This window comes from Dipodomys merriami, unplaced genomic scaffold (assembly GCF_024711535.1).
Source record: "Dipodomys merriami isolate MVZ:Mamm:240054 unplaced genomic scaffold, mDipMer1.0.p SCAF_2, whole genome shotgun sequence".
Taxonomy (NCBI): Eukaryota; Metazoa; Chordata; class Mammalia; order Rodentia; family Heteromyidae; genus Dipodomys; species Dipodomys merriami.
In genome coordinates this window covers 38,647,901-38,667,358 of record NW_027203381.1, presented here as the reverse complement: position 1 = coordinate 38,667,358, position 19,458 = coordinate 38,647,901, and the positions used below count along the sequence as shown (strand labels likewise).

Sequence of the window (19,458 nt, the reverse complement as noted above, 5' to 3'; positions counted from 1 at the left end):
ACATCACACCATTACAAGACCAAGAAAACTAAGCAGTAAATTTGGCAGTGGTCTGAAAGTTCTTGGTCATATATTTTCACTGTAACAATTTGCATTTCAGAGTGACTCAGTCCTTGAGGAAGTGAAAAAGTAAAGGCCACCCTTCTACTTACAGGTATTTCTACTGGGTACCTAACATGTTCGGATAAGTTAAGTGTTCATGCTACACAGCCATAAATGGGATCTCTAGTGCCTCGACTTAGGGTTTCCAGCAACTCCACCTTTGATAAAGAGAAGCCAAAGCTATCAGCAGGCACAATAGCTCAGAATTTAACTCTTTTGACAGCTGGACGGTGGTGAGTGATGAAAGATGAAAAAGTATACCATCTTCACAAGAAAAGGGAACTTCACAAGAAGGGGTAGCTCAGTGATAATTAAATCAGAGTGAATTCCCCCCATAAAAATCAGAATATGCTATCTGTAGCCCAGATGTAAATGGAGGCCTTAGTTGTTCCTGAATTCTGGAAGGTGTTTTTGGACATCTTGATGCTATTTAATGGTTGAAGGCTGCTTGTAATCAGACAGTCATGATTAAGATGTGATTTAATGCTCGGCACAAATGAACATGAGCAGCAGAGTGGGTGTTTTTAAAAAGGGCAACGTTAATTTGGTAATGTGAGCGGAATAGTCTTGGTCTCGCCACCTGTGGATGACAGTTAAGCTGGGGGAAGGGAGGCTATTCCCCAGGCTGATTGTGGAGAAGCCTGAGTCTCAGGATGAGTGCCAAGCTAGTCATCCCACAGGCGTGTTTGCCCAGCTCACAGGCATTCGCCTCCATACTGTGTGTACACGCGGTAGAAGGGATTCTTCCTAAAAGTGACCCAAGATTAGGGCTAAGGGGTCATAAGTGAAAATGAGAGGCAGAGATGTCAAAATAAGACCTCCATAAACATACTGCTCTTTTTCTTCCAAACCAGTTTGTGTTTCAGGTGGTGGGACAGTCGCCAGACCCACCCCTGGCGGTTTGGAAATGCCAGTTTCCCAGCGCGTGTGGTCGGTCTGCTCGTGGAAAGGGCCAAGCACGTCTCGCTCCTCCCTCGGAGTGCGAGCCTTTGACCCTTTCGATTCCCGATTGGCTGGGGCCGCTATCGCCCCGCCTCCTCCAGCGTAAGAGGGCGGAGCTTTGTGACGTACGCAGTGACGACATCCGAAGGTATAAATAGCCCCGCGGGTGTTGAGGTCTCACAGGAGCCGCCGGTGAGGGGGCACCGAGGAAGCCCTATTAGAGGTAGCTGGAGAGCCGGAAGTGGGCGGGGCCGGCGTCCTGGCCTGCGCCCTGGGGCCGTTAGGGCTGGGGCCGGCGGTGCCTTTAGTGTGGGGAGGCGGCGGGTCCCCTGGGGAGGGGCCGGCTCGTAGGAAGCTGGGACCGCAACTGGATGGCGGAGGTTGGTGTGGGCCGCGGGCGCCCCTGGCCGCCTGGAGTTAGAGCTGATGGGCACGCGCGTCCTCCCGGGTTTCAGTGTGGTTTTCGCAAATGTAACTAGGGCGGAGACCCGAGGTGCCCACAGCCACGCCGGGGGGGGGGGGGGGGGGCGTGCTCGCGGCGGGAGTGGAGCGTTGCACCGCGCTGGGGGCGGGGCCAACGGGCAGGAGGCGGGGCTCCGCGCGGGGCCGTGGTGGGCACCCAGGAAGTCAGACCACCTCCAACAGCCCTCGCCATGGACGCCCCGCTGGGGGGGCGTGGTGCCGTCCAGGGAGCACTGTCTGGGGCGCACTGAGAAACGCGAGGGTGGTGCTGGGGCAGGTGAGCACCCGGGAAGGACACCGCCGTGGCTGGCCAGCCGCGATCTGTAGGGACAGACCACCTCCACCTCCCTACCCAGACATTCCCAGCGTCCTCCAGCATTTCCGCGCGGGCCTGCCACAGCTGCACTGGGGTGTGTGTGTGTGTGTGTTCAGTAGTCTTTTCCTGACGGGATTCATCCACTTCTCGAAGGAGTCACCCAGCTAGTTGTCATTTTGTTCTGACCTCGGGTAAGGTGAAATGCGCCTTTAGGATATTCACCTCTTTTTGCTGTGACACTTTCATTTTTCATTAGAAGCTGGTCACTGGTATAGTTGCTCTCACCCAACGGTGCTACTTAGCCCCATGAAAGGTGTTACCCCAGGTACTGGAGGGATGTAGTTAAGGTTCATTATGTCATCATATTCTGCTCTTTAGGAGGTCCTATGGGAGAAAATTTCTTTTCCTCAACCACTTACCCACACCTTTCCTATTCTGTGGAGGTTGTATGATAGCTCAGGAATGGATTTGAATACCCGTGTCTATCCAAGTGAAGGACCTATGGTTTGTGCTGGGGTACTAACCTCACCTATAACTTCATCTTATTTTTCCTACTATAAAGTTTCCCTTACTAATGAACAGATGACTTCATGTGCATCACCAGGCACTTTAACACACTTAAGAATCAGACACATATAACATATACCCCCATACAGGATTGAAGAATTCTGTGCCATACCACCTTTGGTACCACTTCAAAGTCATTGAGGAAGAGGGGAAAGATAGGTGGAAATTAGGGCAGAGAGAAAGGAAAGCTATGAGAAAAAAAAAGTGTGTATGATGGCAGGTGTCATAGTAAATTACACTTATGATTAATATTAACAAAATAGGCAAAACATTCATACTTAAGGATGAGCAATGTGTCAGGGAATATATTTAGGGAAAAATGCCATTTTCTGGCTGAACCACTCAGAAAGTTCTGAAAAGCCAATGCCTGTGTGGATGTTCTTTGTGGAAACATACATCAGACACATAATTTGTATTTCATGAAATTTTACAATCACTGGATTTTACAGTGGTTCTTTATTTTTAATCTCCTGAGAGTCCTGGCAGGATTTTTCCTAAGTATTTTTTACTTTTATTTTTTGTTATTATAAAGGTAATATAAAGGTTACAGTTACATGTCAAGTAAAGAGTACATTTCTTTATGGATGATGTCATCCCCTGTGTATTCTTTTTAAAAATACTAGATTGCTCATCCACACAAAACTGGTAGTGGGTTTTTGGGATTGTTATCAGTAGGTATCCAGTTTTACTAAAATATCTAGAGATTAGTAATCTTAATATAATATAGATTTCTCCTGGGAAAACGTAAACCATAAGCATTTCAATAGAAAATACACTATGGATAACTTTGTTTTTCTTCATTATAGTTGAAATTACAGACATCCTGCCAAAATGATTTCTTCAAAGCCCAGACTTGTCGTACCCTATGGCCTCAAGACTCTGCTTGAAGGAGTTAGCAGAGCCATTCTCAAAACCAACCCACCAAACATCACCCAGTTTGCAGCAATTTACTTTAAAGAACTTATTGTGTTTAGAGAAGGTTTGTTACTGTTTTACATTTATGTACATAGACACATATGTACATGCATACATATGTGCAGATACGTACACACATGCATATATACATACATGTACATGCATGTATATATTTGAAACAGCATTTTAAGTTGGGAATTCTATGTATCTATGTCATCTTCTGTTTTTATTCCTTCAGGGAATACTTCTCTGGATATAAGAGATCTGGTTAAGCAATTTCATCAGATTAAAGGTAAGTGCCACAAGTGGTTATAGTTTTGTTAATATTGGTTCTAAGTTATTGCATAATTGCTAACTTACATTCACACTTTCAAATGATGCTTACTTGGAAGGAGGATCATTCATGGTTCAAGGACAGCTCTGTCAAACCTTAGGAAGACTACCTCAAAGAACAAGTAGGGCACGGTGTTGCATGCCTGGTTCAGGAGGAACAGGTAGGACCTAGAGCACCTGCTTAACATATATGAGGCCCTGTGTTTTGTCCTCAGATCCACTGAAAATAATCAGCCTAAAGACAGGACTACATAGTAGAAGCTGGTGAGGTGGCTCAAGCTAACGGACCTCCTCTAGTGCACAGTACTCACTCCAGATATAAGCCTGAATCAGATAAAAACCTGTATTCATAAGAATGCTAAGTTGGGCTCTCCAAAGTTTTTGCCATTGCTTAGTTTACTGCCCGTGAGCATAAAGAACATGCCTGAATGCCAGAACACATCATTTTGTTTTAGTTGTATACTTTCTGGAAAATTTCCCCCCTAGAAATACCATTTTTGCGAACTTTACAACTTTGGCTGAGGGACAGGGTGGGGGCGGAGGGGGGAAGAGAGATGGGAAGGGATGGGAAGGGGAAACAAAGGAGGAGGCGACAATGCTTGATAAGAAATGTACCCATGACCTTGCCCATGTAATTGTAACCACTCTGTACAGTATTTTCACAATAAAAAAAAATACCACTTTTGCTAGTTCTCTACACAGAAACAAATACTTACTCATCTCTTCAGTAGCTTTAAACTTCAGGGACGGTCAGGTGATGGACATGGGAATGAACTGTGTCATCTCTTCTTTTGCTCAGAGCCTACTGTCTTTAAGATGGTGCCTGGTCTCTCTGGGGCCATCATTGTACCATTTCACCCACAGATGCTCATTTCCAAAACAACTCTTCAGTTTGATTAAACAGATCCTTGCTTTCTTAAAATCATCTTGGGAGAATTTTGTTAATAGGAGAGTGTAATAGGTGTGCATGTGTGCATGTGCTTGCTCACCAGTACTGGAGCTTAAACTTAGGAGCTGTCCGTTAGCTTTTTGCTCCAGTTAGCACCTGAGCCACAGCTTCAATTCTAACAGACAGTTTAAATCAAGAGTCATGCTCTTCAGTTCTACTACTTAATATGTGCTAGGAAAGGGGAGATGGGATAGAATGAATATTTTATCAACCATTTTGTTCTAGATACTTTATTCTAAATATTTTGTCAATTCAGACTTTGAGGTAGGCAACATCATTGCAACTTAAACCTGAGGTTGGGAATGACTCACTTCTAAGTTTCTAAATATTAAGGTGATAAAATTAGAATCTGCATTTAGATCTCCCTGATATCACAGTTCCTATTTTCTTACATTATAAGATAACATTCTGTGGTTCTTGAACTTAGTCATGAACTCTAGCTCCCTCTCCCATGAGAATCTGACACTATCACTTCACTTTCTCCCTTGTCATCTACAGTGAAGCTTTAGCCCCGATGTTAATAATGCTGACTTTTCACCTCTTGGTGAAGAGCTGTCTCCTTTATGGTGGCAGCTGATACCTTACAACCAGTTATCATCCTTCCCCCTTGCCCACTCCCAAAAAGCTTAATTGCACCCAGTTTCCAGCGTCAGCCTTCAACAGAGAAATTAATCAAGTCCTGTGTATCGTTCAATGGTGGGGCACCTGCTCAACCTATATGAGGCCCTATGTTCAGAAATAAATAATAAAATTAAAAACAAAGACAAGCTCATCTAGATGCTCAACTGAGTTACTGTTAACTTTTCTAACCCACCCTGGATATTCTTGGATGACTGACTTAGACAGTTGTGAACTGCTGCTGATCACGAGGCTCAATTTCTGTTTCTCTGTAGCATCACAACATGTATCTTAAACTATGTATTCACATTGAATGTTAATAGTAAATACTGAATTCAATATATAACCAATTAAATTGCAGATGCCTTACTTTTAGAGTTAACTGTATACACTGGCCACTATCCATTCATAACCAAAAGGCTCCTACCCTAGTCTGCAACTTCCCCGCGCCTCTTCTCATCTTTCATGTCACATTTTCCTAAGGCTTACGTCGAAAAGAATAGGTTAGCTACCCACACTAAATCAGATATTGGAAAATAAATGTCTTTGTATATTGAGACTTGAATGCTTTCTTTAAAATACTTAAGGACTGACTATAGCTGATTGTTCCATCTGGCTGTTTTTAGTAGAGAAATGGTCAGAAGGAATGGCATTGGATGAGAAACCAGAATGTGGAAAACAACCAGAAGTAACATCTATTTTCCAAGAACCTACACGGATGGAAAAATCTACGGACACAGAGGAGGACAATATAGCTGGACAACAATTTAGCAACAAGACCACTCAATTTCCAGCAGTTCATGCTGAGATCCCACAGCCTGAGGAGACAACTGAAGGAGTTTGGTGTCCTCCTTCCAAACCACCCACACCTAAGACTACCACCCCATCCACATCACCACCGCCAGCACCTGTCTCAGCAGAGTTTGCCTATGTCCCAGCTGACCCAGCTCAATTTGCTGCTCAGATGTTAGGTAATAATCCATCTCCTCATTCTGATTCATCTGAAGTTTTAATGGTGGACGTGGCAACAAGTATGCCTACTGTTATCAAGGAGGTGCTGAGCTCAGAGATGGCTGAAGAAGTTGAGGTGCCCACTCATTATGTGTGCGCTGGAGAGGTGGTAGAAGTGCAGTTTTTGAGCCAAACATCTGTGCAGGTAGATGTGTGCCCTAAAGACCAAATGGCTGAACCAACAACGGCTTCCTCAGCTCCCTTGCAGGTTGAACAAGAACCTCCTCTTTATGATCAAGCTCATGATGCCCCTTTGCAGGCTGTCCATGTATCATCTATATATAATGATGCGCCTGTCATTGAAGGAGTTGTCTATGTTGAGCAGGTACCAGAATACACAGTTATCCCTTTTACTGATGAAGTTGCTTGCCTTAAAAAAAATGAGCAGTCACCACCAGTTAGTCCCAAACCTGTAGTACACCAGACAGCTTCAGGCATGTATAGAAAATCTGCAGAGTCTGTAACTCTTGTACAGGAGGAAAATGCAGAATCTATAGCCTCAGTACACATGGAAGCAGAAGCTAAAGTTCTGCTCTCCAATACTGCTTTAGATAGATGGTCAGTCTGAGGCACTGCGGAACCTTTGGATGCAGAGGGCTTTATTGAAGTAGCCTCTGAACAATCTCTGCATCTTGAAGAGGTGGTCCTTACTATAGAGACCCTGGCAATACTGGGCAGGAGTCGTCTCTGCTCCAGGAAACAGAGGGCATACACGCAGCAGAGTACCAAGGGAATCTACAGTCATCTGGTGACCCCTTCACTCCTGCGTCAGAAGGTCTTCCTAAACTGGAAATTGGACCAGAAGGGGAAGCAGCACCTGAGCAGGTTTAATGAACTCAGATAACTACACATTTATACACTGTGTGGCAGGTAAACATGTAGGTAGTATCAGTGTAGATTGGTTGATCTTGGTATTCAATAGTCTTTTTAAATGCCAAACCTATTTAAAGGCTTTGTTGTACGAAACTTCACTTTTAGGAGTAATTTTTTAAACATATGCCCAATCTTTGGTCATAATAGCACAAACAGTATTAACAGACTGTCACATGTATGTAATCTGAATAGTCCCATTGCACAACAATTGGGGGATGCTGCTTTGAAACTTCCTAAATGTAAAACTGAACTACAGCATTGTATTTGCATGGGTCATGGCATTTAAAATATGAAGGAAATGGTGGTGTGTTTGACTGCTCTCTCACCGAGTCAGGAGAGCTCTGCAGTAGGTGTGGGGTGCTGGCTCAAGCACTGATTCCTGCCTGGGAGAGAGGAAAGGCCACGGTTGAACTGTCACACAGGGGGACAGGGAGGTGGCAGCAGTGAAGGGGGGGATAGCTAGTGGCTGTAGTTTCCATGCTATATTAGACAAGTACCCACTTGAAGCTGTTTCTTGACTCACCTGCCACTCATGTTTTCCTGTGACACAGACTTGACCTCCATCTCAATCTAATTATGGCATTTGGTCTGACAATCCTCCTTGCCTCATCTTAAGAGGAAAAGGGTTATGCTTGAACCACACCTCCCCATTCTTTTGCAGAAACTCTCAATTCTGACTCAAACTAGAATAATACAGAATTGTTACCAAAGAAGGTGTTTAGCAAAGATCAAATTTTGTTTGGTAGTGTGACAGAGATTTGGCACAGCTGAACAGGCAGAGGGCAGCCTGTGGAGCTGGCATCATCCTTGTGGCTAAAGCAGCACTTCAGACCAAGTTACTGTTTTCAGGTGCTTAACTATCCTAATCACTAGAACAGATAACTAAGGAAACAAGATTGAGTTCCCAAAGGTTTTGGCTTGTGTGTGTTTTTTTTTAAACTTTGTGATGCTATTGTGAACAAATCAGCATACTGCACAGTGTTCTCCCTAGAGGATGTGCCAGGGCAGAAGATGAATTGGCACACTTGTGCTCCTAGGTCCTCATCTTCTGCCTCTCCAAGGCCAGTGCCAGATCCATGTGGCAAGTCATACAGGCATTGTAGATGTCTCAGTGTTTGTTGATAGCTGGCTTATCTCTTCACTGCTATTGAGAGCATATGATTTTAAGCCTGAGATCTATTAAGGGCCAGGACATTTGACTGTGGTCAAGATGACAGCTAATGCCTGACTTGCTTTCTCTACTTTTTCAATGAAGCTGGTTTCTATAAAGCCAAAAGCTTTATTGACTCCTCCTTTCTGGGCATCCTACAGAAGCCATATCTAAAGTTTAAGAATCTGGAAACAGCCACTTTAAAATGATTGCTTTTGTCAGCCACAATTCTAGTGTTCCTCCACTTGGTATCCTGCACAGTTTTTTTCAACTCTCCTCTTTCACATTACCAGGCACAATTATCTAGCCTTGTCTATCACATGCTTTATGGCACATTTACAGAGCTGTTCGTTTAAAAGATTTTAAAACATTACTATGCATAGCACCTGTACCAGAGACCAAACCTTTAATGCTTGCAATTATTTTTTTTATAGCACTAGCAACAAGTGAAGCAGGACAACCACCACCCTATTCTAACATGTGGACCCTTTACTGTCTAACTGATATGAATCAACAAAGTCGCCCATCACCGCCACCTGCATCTGGGCCTTTTCCCCAAGCAACCCTCTATCTATCTAATCCTAAGGATCCACAGTTTCTGCAGAGTCCACCGAAAGTTACTTCTCCAACTTATGTGATGATGGATGAAAGCAAGAAGGCCAGTGCCCCACCTTTCATTTTAGTAGGATCAAATGTTCAGGAAACCCAGGATTGGAAACCTATTCCTGGACATGCTGTTGTCTCACAGTCAGATGCCTTGAAGAGATACGCTGCAGTACAAGTACCCATTGCTGTTCCTGCAGAACAAAAGTTCCAGAAACACACCTTAAATTCCCAGAATGTTAATCCTCCTACAAGTGGACAAGATGGCCCCAGACCACAAAGTCCAGTTTTTCTTTCTGTTGCTTTCCCAGTAGAAGATGTAGCTAAAAAAGGTTCAGGATCTGGTGACAAACGTACTCCCTTTGGAAGTTATGGTATTGCTGGAGAGATTACTGTGACTACTGCCCATGTTCACAGAGCAGAAACTTAAAATGGTAGGTAAACCTTGCCTGCCATATATGGACTAAATACGCTTGGGTTTTTAGCATTTTGATTTGACCTAGAGATTGGGATATTTTTAAAAACTGATATGAGTTGAAGTATACTACTAATAAATGTCCAATATATGTGAACCAGTCAACCCAAGTCATCTTTGAACACATGGTACAGTCTAGAAGGGGGGGGGTATTAGTAGACTGTTTCAAGGAATGGAAAATCCAGTTTAAAAAATGGGAAGAAGAGCTGTAAACTACTGGAGAACAATGAGAAATGTACTGTATATGGTGCACTCAAGCTAAAATGCTAACTAAATTAACAACAGTTTAGCACTTGCCCCTAAATGTCGTGGACAGCAGGGTGAGTAAAAATATGGGCCTAGTGGGGAGACAAAGTACTAAGTACTAAGACGAGGTGCTAGAACTGAGCTCAGAGCGGTACATCCAGTGCCTGGCATGCATAAGGTCCTAGCTGTTAAGCCTCAGCAGACAAGAAAACTGATCTGTGCTGTTAAGTAGGATGCATGCTCAGGCTTGAAAGAACACAGATTAGAGTACAAGAAATGCTAGAGTATTTTTAAAAAGCACAGATAGTAGGGCAGGAGGTTTAAATGTTGAGTTTCTGATCTCCAAATCATTTCAGATGTTTCATAATTGAATATTGGTTATTTCTAACAGATGATGAAAATGACTGAGTGTCAACATTCAAGCTGTTTGAGTCAACATTCAAGGTGGAGTCTACCACCAAGCGTAATATTATATCAATAAACTTCCTGCAAGCATAGAACTTTGTATTCTTATTTTAAATATGTTCACAATGACTTGTTAAATGCGCTTTCCCAGTCAGGCATTCCACTTGATTCTGTACTTGGCAAAAGCAGTAACATCTCTTCACAAGCCATTTTTAGCCAGATTGAGTACTAAACTACCTGCTTAACACTGTGTGTTCTAGGCAGCAGCTTACCTCTTTCATCAGGACTTGAAAGAATACTGACTAATGGCATTAGTATATTTGAAAAGAAATCACACTTTTGGGGAACATTCTAAAGCCTTTATTTAGCATCAGGTAGATTATTTCATTATAACACGTGTTAACTTCAAGATAGCATTTACTGGCAGCTACCTAAGTAAGGCTCCTTGAGCACTATCTCAGTCTGGGTAGATAAATACTATGATTAATGAACCCCAATTATCGGGGCAAAAACTACTGTACAGTAGGTCTCCATATATATTTTTAAGTACCCAGGTACCTTGAAATGCACAAGACCTCCTTTTGATATAATACATGAGTTAGCTTAATTTCTCTGGCATTTGCCACTGTAAGCTCACACATTTTAAAAGGTTTGTCATTATGTAATAATGATAGTGACTAAAATATTTCTAGGACATGTTTGTGAAATGCTAGATTTTATACACATTTTCACTTAAAAATAAATGTTTTAATCATAGTGACAACTGCAGAAAATTGTTATAGCAAATTCTTCAGAGCATGAAAACAAAATACCTTTTCCGGTATTGGTAAAACTTGAATATTCAAGTAGTTTTCTTTTGAAGGGGTAAAATTGAGATTAATATGAATAAAGCCATCTTACCAATAATTTAGTCTTTACAAATGACAACCTTTACATTTGAGCATATAAACATAGGAGAACTAGAAACATTTCAAAGTTACTTCTAAAACATATAAGCATAACAGCATAAAATATTTGAAAATATTTTGGGTTTGGGAGTTGTATGTAATTCTATAAGGCTAAAGTTAAATTTACATATAAACCTCCAGTAAATATGGCAACCAGAAAAGGGACCTTTTCTCTTACCTCTCTGTAAAACAGTATTCCAAATGTATATGGACAGCAAAATTAGACATTTTTCCTGAGGCTTTCATGATCACCTTATGTCCTATCTTATGAGAACGCAAGTTAGCTTGTGAACAATTTTTTTTAAGATGAGAAACTAAGGGAGAAAATTTTTTAAACATAAATTTAAGACTTATTTGTGGATTAGCCAAACAACCTGACTTGTCTGCATTTTAATAAATGTCAGGCAAATTGAAGTAGTTTCTGTCCCAGTAGCTTCCAGAGTAAATCCAGTCTTGGGCTCCATTGTAGGGATTGGGACCTTGATGGAACCACCTGTTGAAACATCAATGGAGGAGTCAATATTGTGCGTTGTATGCACGTTATAGAAATGACCTAATGAAACCCCTTGGTTTCATTACAATTAGTATACATGAATAAAGACAAGATTTATGGGGGAAATAGTGCAATATCACAAGATAACTGCTGCTTCACTAGCTTGTACCTCTATGACAATTCGGCCACCACTTGATGTACTATGAAAAGACCACTTGAATAAAACTTTCACTGTGTGGTAAAATTGTAAATAGCAATATTTTAAAAGGGATGATATCAACATAGCAACACAGTGCCTCTTAACAGGCCACCTTAATAGGGTTCTTAGGAACAACCAAACTAAGCAGTTCCTCCTCTGACTTAGGCCTTCCTGTCTTCACTAGTGTCCTTCTCTAGAAGATATTCTGTTAAGCAATCTAGGATATTGAAATGAATAGGATATTACAAAATGCCAATAGTATTATGTATGGTATCTAGTTCAGACATGACCCCTAGACTCAGCGCTACATTTGTACATGAGCTGAATGCCAGGGAATTCCCCAGCTATTTGTAGTCCAAGCTAGTAATCATGGCAAAGGCAGCAAACATGTTTGATAAATTTAAGGACTATCATTTTTCTAATCTATGGCATACAATATCCATGTCCAAATCTTCCTGCCTCTCAATCTCCTCAATATTCCTAGGCTTTTTCTCTTTTTTGGTGATACTGATTCAGGGACTCCCACTTACTAGGCAGGGACTTTACCACTTGAGCCATGCCTCGAGCCCCTTCTTGCATTGGTTATTCATGAAGTCTTGCCTCATTTGATCCTGGTGCTGGCCTGGGCTAAGACCCTCCAGTTGTGCTTCCACATATTGCTGAAGATGGCAAGCACATACTACACTACCTGTCATCATTCTACCCACTGTGTGTAGCCATTGAGATGGAAAATCAATCTTTTATGCCTGGGCTTGATCTCCTGACCTCTGCCTCCCAGGTAGCTAGCATTACACGTTTGAGACATTTCACCTCTAGCTTTTAACACCTTAACCTGCCCTAAAGAGCTGCAGTAAGTCATTTTCTTTCCCTTTAAAATGACACCCATTTTCCATAGTGCTAGCTTGCTGAGATAATAGTAATGTTAAATTACTTGCTGAAGAGGCTCTGTTACATTTTTTGACATTTTCCAAATAGGATATAGTTTCATTCTGTCCAAATAAGTTGCTTCTAAAATATTTAACAAAAATGAAATTGGATTTGTGTGGTCAACCTCATCATTCCAACAATGAAAAACCTGAAAGAAAATGCTTATGCTCTTTATAATTAAAGAATTCTACATTAAATTCCCATTAAAACAACATTTTCCACATTATCATAATAATACTACTTCAGGGACTATTTTCCAAATATCTACTTAAAGCAAGGAAGGTAAGGGGTATTCAGATTTTGCATATACCAGCAGAAAGTCTCAGGAACCATTATATAATCAAAATCACAAAATTTTGCAAGTCTAATGTGAGGTATACGGTTTGGCTGTAAAGTAAAATTTGCTTATAGAAATAAAATCAAGATTATCTAAAATAATTTTAAGTGTCTATCAGGCCTTAGACCCCATGCCATTTGATTTCTTGCACAGAAAATGGGGGGGGGGAGGGTGTCAAAGTTGGCAGGAAGCATTTTGTAAAGTGCTATATTAACAGTAATTGGTGTTCTTGCTCACATGTAAACCCTAAGAGAACATTCCCTGAGGGCTGTCTGCTAGTCTACTGTTTTTGGACACAGTTGAGTCAGAACACCAAGTGGACTAGATGTGAATCTGAGGAGTAATGGCCTACTATAGGTCAGGAGCTCTTGAGACCTCCACTTCTAATTCTGAGCACTCATGTCAGGAAAGTCCTCCACTACTATGATATCTCCCCCATCCCCCACAAGAATTCAATTCATTTGTCTTTTTAAAGTCTTAAGCATTGCAAAAGAGAGTGGTTTCTCTCTCTCTGTCTCTGTCTCTGTCTCTCTCTGTTTTAAACTACCTTTTACTTAGTGCTTCAGTCTATTGGGTCCAAAGGTCAATATACTGCAAAATAACATTTTCTAAGAATATTTCGGAACCAGGCTCAGACTATGGAAAGACTAACCCTCCCTTCTCTTGATGCCAACACTGTGTCTCCCACCTTCTCCCATGCCCTGCTTACTCATGTCCGTAAGCTCCTCTAAGGAAATAGGTCAAGATTACAACAACTATCCTCCTATGCAAAACTCTTATGTAGCCTGAAAAGCTTCATAGCCTGAAGGCTCCTCAAGTGAGTAAAAGTATTAAGCAGGAACACAAGCTTCTAGTATGGAGAAACCAGGGCCACATTAAAGCAAGTTTCTGGATTTGATTTCTAGGAGGGCTGGTGAGCCTTACACAGAAGAAAATGCTCTTGGGCAAAACTGACCACTTCCACCCTTACTCAAACTGAACCAAATGATTAAAAAACACGACAGTCCTGAGAGCAAAGTCAATGCTCTAAGCACAGGCTCTTTCCACAAAGCATCAGCAGGATCACTGGAAGGCTCCCCATGTTCATGTAGGAGCTGAGGAGCTGTGCAGCAAGCAGGCGTGGTCCCTAAAGTGACAGCTCACAAACAGTTCTAGCTTTTATTTTCATTCCATTTCTGGGCTGGCCAAAGATCTTTTATTTTCTGGATGTTAAAATATTTATACAGTAATAAAAATTCTCAATGCAGGACTAGGAAGGTGGCTCAGTGGTAGAGCGCCTTGCATGTATGAGGCCCTGGGTTTGATTCCTAAGCACCACATAAACAAAAATTAAAAAGCCGGAAGTGGCGCTGTGGCTCAAGTGGTAGAGCGCTAGCCTTGAGCTGAAGAGCTGAGGGACAGCGCCCAGGCCCAGAGTTCAGGCCCCACGACCGGACCCAAAAAAAAATTAAAAAAAATAAAAATTCTCAGTGCACATTTTACTTAAAGACTTGAGAATATGACCAGAAAAAAATAAGGTAGTTAAAAATTAGAAGCATGGCACAAAGGCAGGGTTTTCTGCACAAGAAACTAGAACAAATGGTACAAATGTATCTAAGCTAGGCACTGGTAGCTCATGTCTAATCCTAGCTACTCAGGAGGCTGTGATCCAAGCATCACCATTCCCAGCCGGGGCAGGAAAGTCCATGGGTGTTTGGGGGTGGAGGTAGGGAGAGAATTAATTTGAGATAATAGAAAAAGAAAAACTGCTGGAAGTGGAGCTCAAGTGGCAGAGTGTTAGCCTTGAGCATAAAAGCTCCGGAACAGCGTAAAAGTGGTTTTGACTGAGTTTAATGAAGGTGGGGTCTGCTACATACAAGTATCCCTGAGCAGGGATCTTTAAATACACCACCATTTCTTTCTTCTGGTACAAAGAAGGGATTTCTAGGGCAGCAGTTTTCACACTGCATTCCACAGAGTTCAAGGACATGTGTAAGTGGGAGAAAGTCCAAGATTGGCTCAGACCTTCCCCTCACCCTTTATCCAACCACAGGGGCTGGGTTTTCTCTACTTGAGAAAACAACTAAGCAGGTTAGATGATAGGTATGTAGGATCATTTTTAGATCTCATAATCATCTTTTTTCAGATATAAAAAATAAAGCCTATTGGAAAGCTTACAAAATCATGCTCACATGGGCTTTAAAATTTAATACACTGTAACTGATTTCTAACATAACAATTGTAAAAATGCTTTCATGTTTGCATTAATATAGTCAATTGCAAAATAGGACTGAGCAGCAAGCAACTTTTAAAAGTAAACTTTCAGAAGTTACTTTCTATTGCCCAATGGAATCTAAGACATTAACTTTGCAATCCTACTTCCATTAAAACTCAAATCTCCATATCTGGAAAAATAAAAGCATTCCCTAAGTATCAATAATAATGGTGAGTATATATATATATATATATATATATATATATATATATATGCAAATGATTCCATAAGTTACTCATGTATGTGTGTATGAGTATGAATGTATTTTAATGTTTACATCTTTCTGTGTGTGTATTTGTATGTGTGTGTTAGTCCTGGGACTTGAACTCAGGGCCTGAGTGCTCTCCATAAACTTTTTGTGCTTAAGGCTAGTGCTCTACCACTTGAACCACAAGACCATTTCTGCCTTTTTGGTAGTTAACTGGAGATGAGTCTCATGGCTGAGTGATGGTGGCTTACATCTGTAATCTTAGCTACTCAGGAGGCTGAGATCTGAGAATCCTGATTCAAAGCCAGCCTGAACTGGAAAGGGCTATGAGATTCTTATCTCTAACCATGGAAAAACTGGAATTGGAGCTATGGCTCAAAGTGGCAGAGCACTAGCCTGGAGCAAAAGAGCTCAGGGATAGTGCCCAGGCCCTGAGTTCAAATCCCATGACCAACAACCCTTCCCCTGTCAAAAAAAAAAAAAAGTCTCATGGACTTCCTTGCCTGAGCTGGCTCTGGCTCCTGAGTAGTTAGGATTACATGCACAAGCCACCTAAGACAGACTCAAATCTTTTAATTCTGGGTTTTAGGTTCTCTCTTTAAATAAAGAACAGATAAGATTTCTTGGGTAAAAGAATAGCTTGCTAGCTGGGCGCAGGTGGGTCAGGCCTGTAATCCTAGCTACTCAGGAGGCTGAGATCTGAGGATCAGGCTTCAAAGCCAGCCCAGGCAGTAAAGTCTGTAAAACTTTTATCTCCAATAAACCACCAGAAAACTGGAAGTGGCACTGTAGCTCAAGTGGTAGAGCGCTAGCCTTGAGCTGAAGAGCTGAGAGACAGCGCCCAGGCCCAGAGTTCAAGCCCCATGACCAACAACAACAACAACAAAAAGAATACCTTGCTTAAATGACCTGTGAAAACTATGTGGAAGTATTTTAGCCTCAGTTTCTCAAGTCATTTTTCCACTGTCATGTATACAATTCTTTCAGCTTTAAAACTAAGAGTCATTGGAACTAACTTTTCTCAGATCTGGAACAAGTTGGCAGGTTTTATGTTAGCGAAGCCGTACACTGAAGGAGACACATACCTTGTCTTCCAGTCCTCTTCTGACTTGGACCTGTTTTTGCGAGCTGCTCTTTGTTTTTCCTCAAGTCTTTTTTTTTCTTCACTAGCTTGATCTAAATAAAATATGAATATCAATTGAAAACATTTACTCTCTATGCAGAGAATGCCAGGAACAGTATTAAGCACGGTAACTTTATGGAGAGCCACTGTCCATATCTACTAGTATCATCTCTACTGTGCCAGAACAGAAATACCAGTCAAGCATCAAGTTAAAGTTCTAGCGCCTGTAGTTGGTATTTGAGATACTATCTTTCTGGGCAGCTGATGATTTTCATATGCATTTAAAAGAACCTATTAATAAAATTCCTCAAAAAAGGTTAAAATGCTCCAGTAAAAAAAAAAATCAGGTGGAGCCAGGCACTGGTGGCTCTTGCCTGTAATCAGGAGATCTAAGGATAACGATTCAAAGCCAGCCTGGACAGACTCTTATCTCCAATAAACAACTCAGAAAAACTAAAAGTGGTGCTGTAGCTCACGTAGTATAGAGCGCTAGCCTTAAGCTGAAGAGCTGAGGGACAGTGCCCAGGCACAGAGTTCAAGCACAATAACCGAAAAAAAAAAAAATCAGGCGGAAAAACTGCCTAAACTATTCTAAATCCTTACTGATACCTCACTGAACTACTTCCAGTGCTAGGCTAAGAAATTCAAGCCATCTTCCAGAATACTGTAGTACTGTTTCACAGGAGAGATCACAGTATTTTTTTTAAGACTTTGGCACTACGGACATGCTGGATGAGCTTATTATTTCTAGCTGTTCTGATATGTAAGCAGCAGCAATGGCCTCTTAACTGCTCCTACCCTGAGATGTGGCATCCAAATTCTTCAGATTACATCATGTCCACCCCTACTTGAGAACCACTGAGTTAAAAGAAACTTAAACTTTAACATTAAAAATGTTATAATTAATCAAGAGGAAGCCTCATTTTCTATGAGGTTCACAAGGTGACATATGAATTCTGAAATTCAAGTAACAAGGTCAGCAGAATATGGTTTAAAGTTGTCAAAGATGCTACATTCCCTCTGACATTTAAGGTGGGCCTGTAGCCATATGCAGTATGCTAAATTATCAAGGGAATATTATTGAAGTCATAAATTTAAGCTAAATAATGTAAACTTCAGATTTTCAAGTTTAAAACAAATTTTATTAATCTAAACTTAAAAACCTCTAAAAGGGACTAAAATTGCCAGTACCCTAGTGATCATAGCAATGACCATCAGCCCCAAAAGAACCAGGAAGAAACAGCTGCTCCTCACCTATCTCTCCATTCTCCATGGCTCTGATGTCGGGCCGCAATCTGCAGTCTGTCTTAGGAATCACACTTTCCATTTCCTTGTCTACTTCATTCAAAACCATTGCAAAGTTAGTAAAATTATACATCTGAAAAGAATAAAAGTGACCAGATGAATACTTGATGGGTATGGCTGACTGACATTTCTAATCTTAAAATGGAAGTCCTAAATTCAAGCAGTATTTTGTCACCCAGCCTCACTTTCATGACCATAACAGCCTTTCTCAAGCCACATGTCTAACAAATAGTCTGTGTATATTCTTCTCAGAATAATCTCAAAGCAGGCATCAAAAATATTCCTGTCAACTCTAGAAGTAAAAGGAAAGTATATACTGATTCTTTTTTTCTTCCTTAAAAGCACTCCATGCTATGTCTGGAGGGCTGCTTCTGATTCAGCTGCACTATATGTGGGGCTGCTCTGACTCCCAACCCCCAAGTAACTGTTAAGGCAGGCCTAGTGATGTCCCACCCAGCATGTCTCCCATCCAGACATCAGAAAAGACATATGATAGCCTATGTCTATAGAAAAGCAGCACAATGGATCCAACAGAGGCTGGCTATGGCCCAGTGCCACCTGGGAAAGAATGCAGTGTTGTTACATTCAGCAGGCTGAGTTCACCTGGGCAGAATTGGGAGGCCGTGGTGCTATTCGCCACAGAAGAACACTTCCAGGAATAACAAACACACTTTCAGAATCTGGCATTGGCATTTCATCAGATTCCTCAGAGTTGCTCATCTAGAAGGCCAACAGATAAATGACAAATAATTGAAGTGAAATGCTTTAAAATACCTATTTATAATTTGTAAAATAAGCACCACATTATATGAGGGCAAAGACACCATAAACTTTTTTTTTTTTCCCCACAGAAAGTGTTCTTTTCACATGCTCTGAAGTTTGGGCAAGAGCTCCAAAGGGTAACAAGCTGACCAGGGTTTCAGAGAGAAGGCCAGGAGATGTTCAGAGGCCTTTAAAGGCCTTGAGGCTCTTTAGAAGAACCACTTGCTGACCCAGCCTGAGAATGACAGGTCAGGCATGGGCCACTCATCCTCCTGGTGAGCTGCATTTCCTGTCTTCCAGGAGGTGGAAAGTCAGGGGTATGTGGAAATAAGACCCTAAGGAGTAAGAACTTTTAGACCATGTGGCTTCCATGGATGGTTGGGTTCTGCACCAGTCATCCTGAGATGGCTTCTGCACGTCCTAGAGGAGGGGGTGGCTATTCCATTTGTTGTGAATCATCAAAAGAAGTTAGACAACCCAGAAGTCTTCATTGGCCACTCATGAGAAGTCAAGCACACCCTCTGCCCTTCAGATCCATAAGTCAGAGAAAGGCAAAGGGTAGGAGGAAAGGAGGCCTGCAGATGCAAATTGATCAGGCTGTTGAAGCTTCTTCCTTGGTGGGATAATTCTGAGGAATCTGGGAGGTCATGGTTCATTAACAATAAGAACTAATCACAATGAACCCCAAGACGGGGACACAACTTGTTTTTTCTTTCTTGCTGTTGTTTTTAATGTATCTAAAATGTACTATGCAATTTTTTTTGTTTCTCTTGTGTGCCCCCCCCCGCCCCGCCCAGTTTTCACTGTATTTAAAGTGGGTGCCCTGAATCTTATACATACATTTTTCTAATTTGGGGAGAGGAAGGGAAATAACAAAATGCTGAAACAATGATACAGCTTGACACATTGTAACAATGAGATGTACAAGACACTATG

At 41.6% G+C, this 19,458-nt stretch overlaps 2 protein-coding genes across 11 annotated transcripts in view; one reads left to right on the top strand and one right to left on the bottom strand.

The window, feature by feature from the left end:
• Window positions 1-1,186: 1,186 nt before the first annotated feature.
• Window positions 1,187-10,062, top strand: Cabyr (calcium binding tyrosine phosphorylation regulated). 3 transcript variants are annotated; one of them, XM_070029429.1, is made up of 7 exons: window positions 1,187-1,267; window positions 3,196-3,368; window positions 3,543-3,596; window positions 3,697-3,798; window positions 5,831-6,175; window positions 8,673-9,275; window positions 9,954-10,062. In XM_070029429.1, the coding sequence occupies exons 2-6, from the start codon at window positions 3,221-3,223 to the stop codon at window positions 9,269-9,271; spliced, it is 1,248 nt and encodes a 415-aa protein (XP_069885530.1). In that variant the 5' UTR covers window positions 1,187-1,267; window positions 3,196-3,220; the 3' UTR covers window positions 9,272-9,275; window positions 9,954-10,062. The 3 variants fall into 3 exon arrangements, with proteins under 3 accessions (XP_069885530.1, XP_069885531.1, XP_069885533.1); XM_070029430.1 differs by lacking the exon at window positions 3,697-3,798; XM_070029432.1 differs by lacking the exons at window positions 3,196-3,368; window positions 3,697-3,798 and having other exon boundaries at window positions 1,238-1,267.
• Window positions 10,063-10,304: 242 nt separating this feature from the next.
• Osbpl1a (oxysterol binding protein like 1A) overlaps window positions 10,305-19,458 on the bottom strand; it is a 217,440-nt gene continuing 208,286 nt past the window's right edge. For all 8 annotated transcript variants that reach the window (XM_070029418.1, XM_070029419.1, XM_070029420.1 and 5 more), the window contains 4 exons: window positions 18,364-18,480; window positions 17,710-17,833; window positions 16,418-16,508; window positions 10,305-11,407 (listed from right to left, as the gene is read on the bottom strand). In XM_070029418.1, coding sequence (XP_069885519.1) covers window positions 11,305-11,407; window positions 16,418-16,508; window positions 17,710-17,833; window positions 18,364-18,480 — 435 coding nt within the window. In that variant the 3' untranslated portion in view covers window positions 10,305-11,304. The remainder of the gene's footprint in view (window positions 11,408-16,417; window positions 16,509-17,709; window positions 17,834-18,363; window positions 18,481-19,458) is intronic.

Coding starts and splice junctions, on each gene's coding strand:
- Cabyr (XM_070029429.1), top strand. CDS start 3,221: ATGATTTCTTCAAAGCCCAGACTTGTCGTACCCTATGGCCTCAAGACT. Junction 3,369..3,542: donor ACTTATTGTGTTTAGAGAAG/GTTTGTTACTGT, acceptor TTATTCCTTCAG/GGAATACTTCTCTGGATATA. Junction 3,799..5,830: donor GCCTGGTTCAGGAGGAACAG/GTAGGACCTAGA, acceptor GGCTGTTTTTAG/TAGAGAAATGGTCAGAAGGA.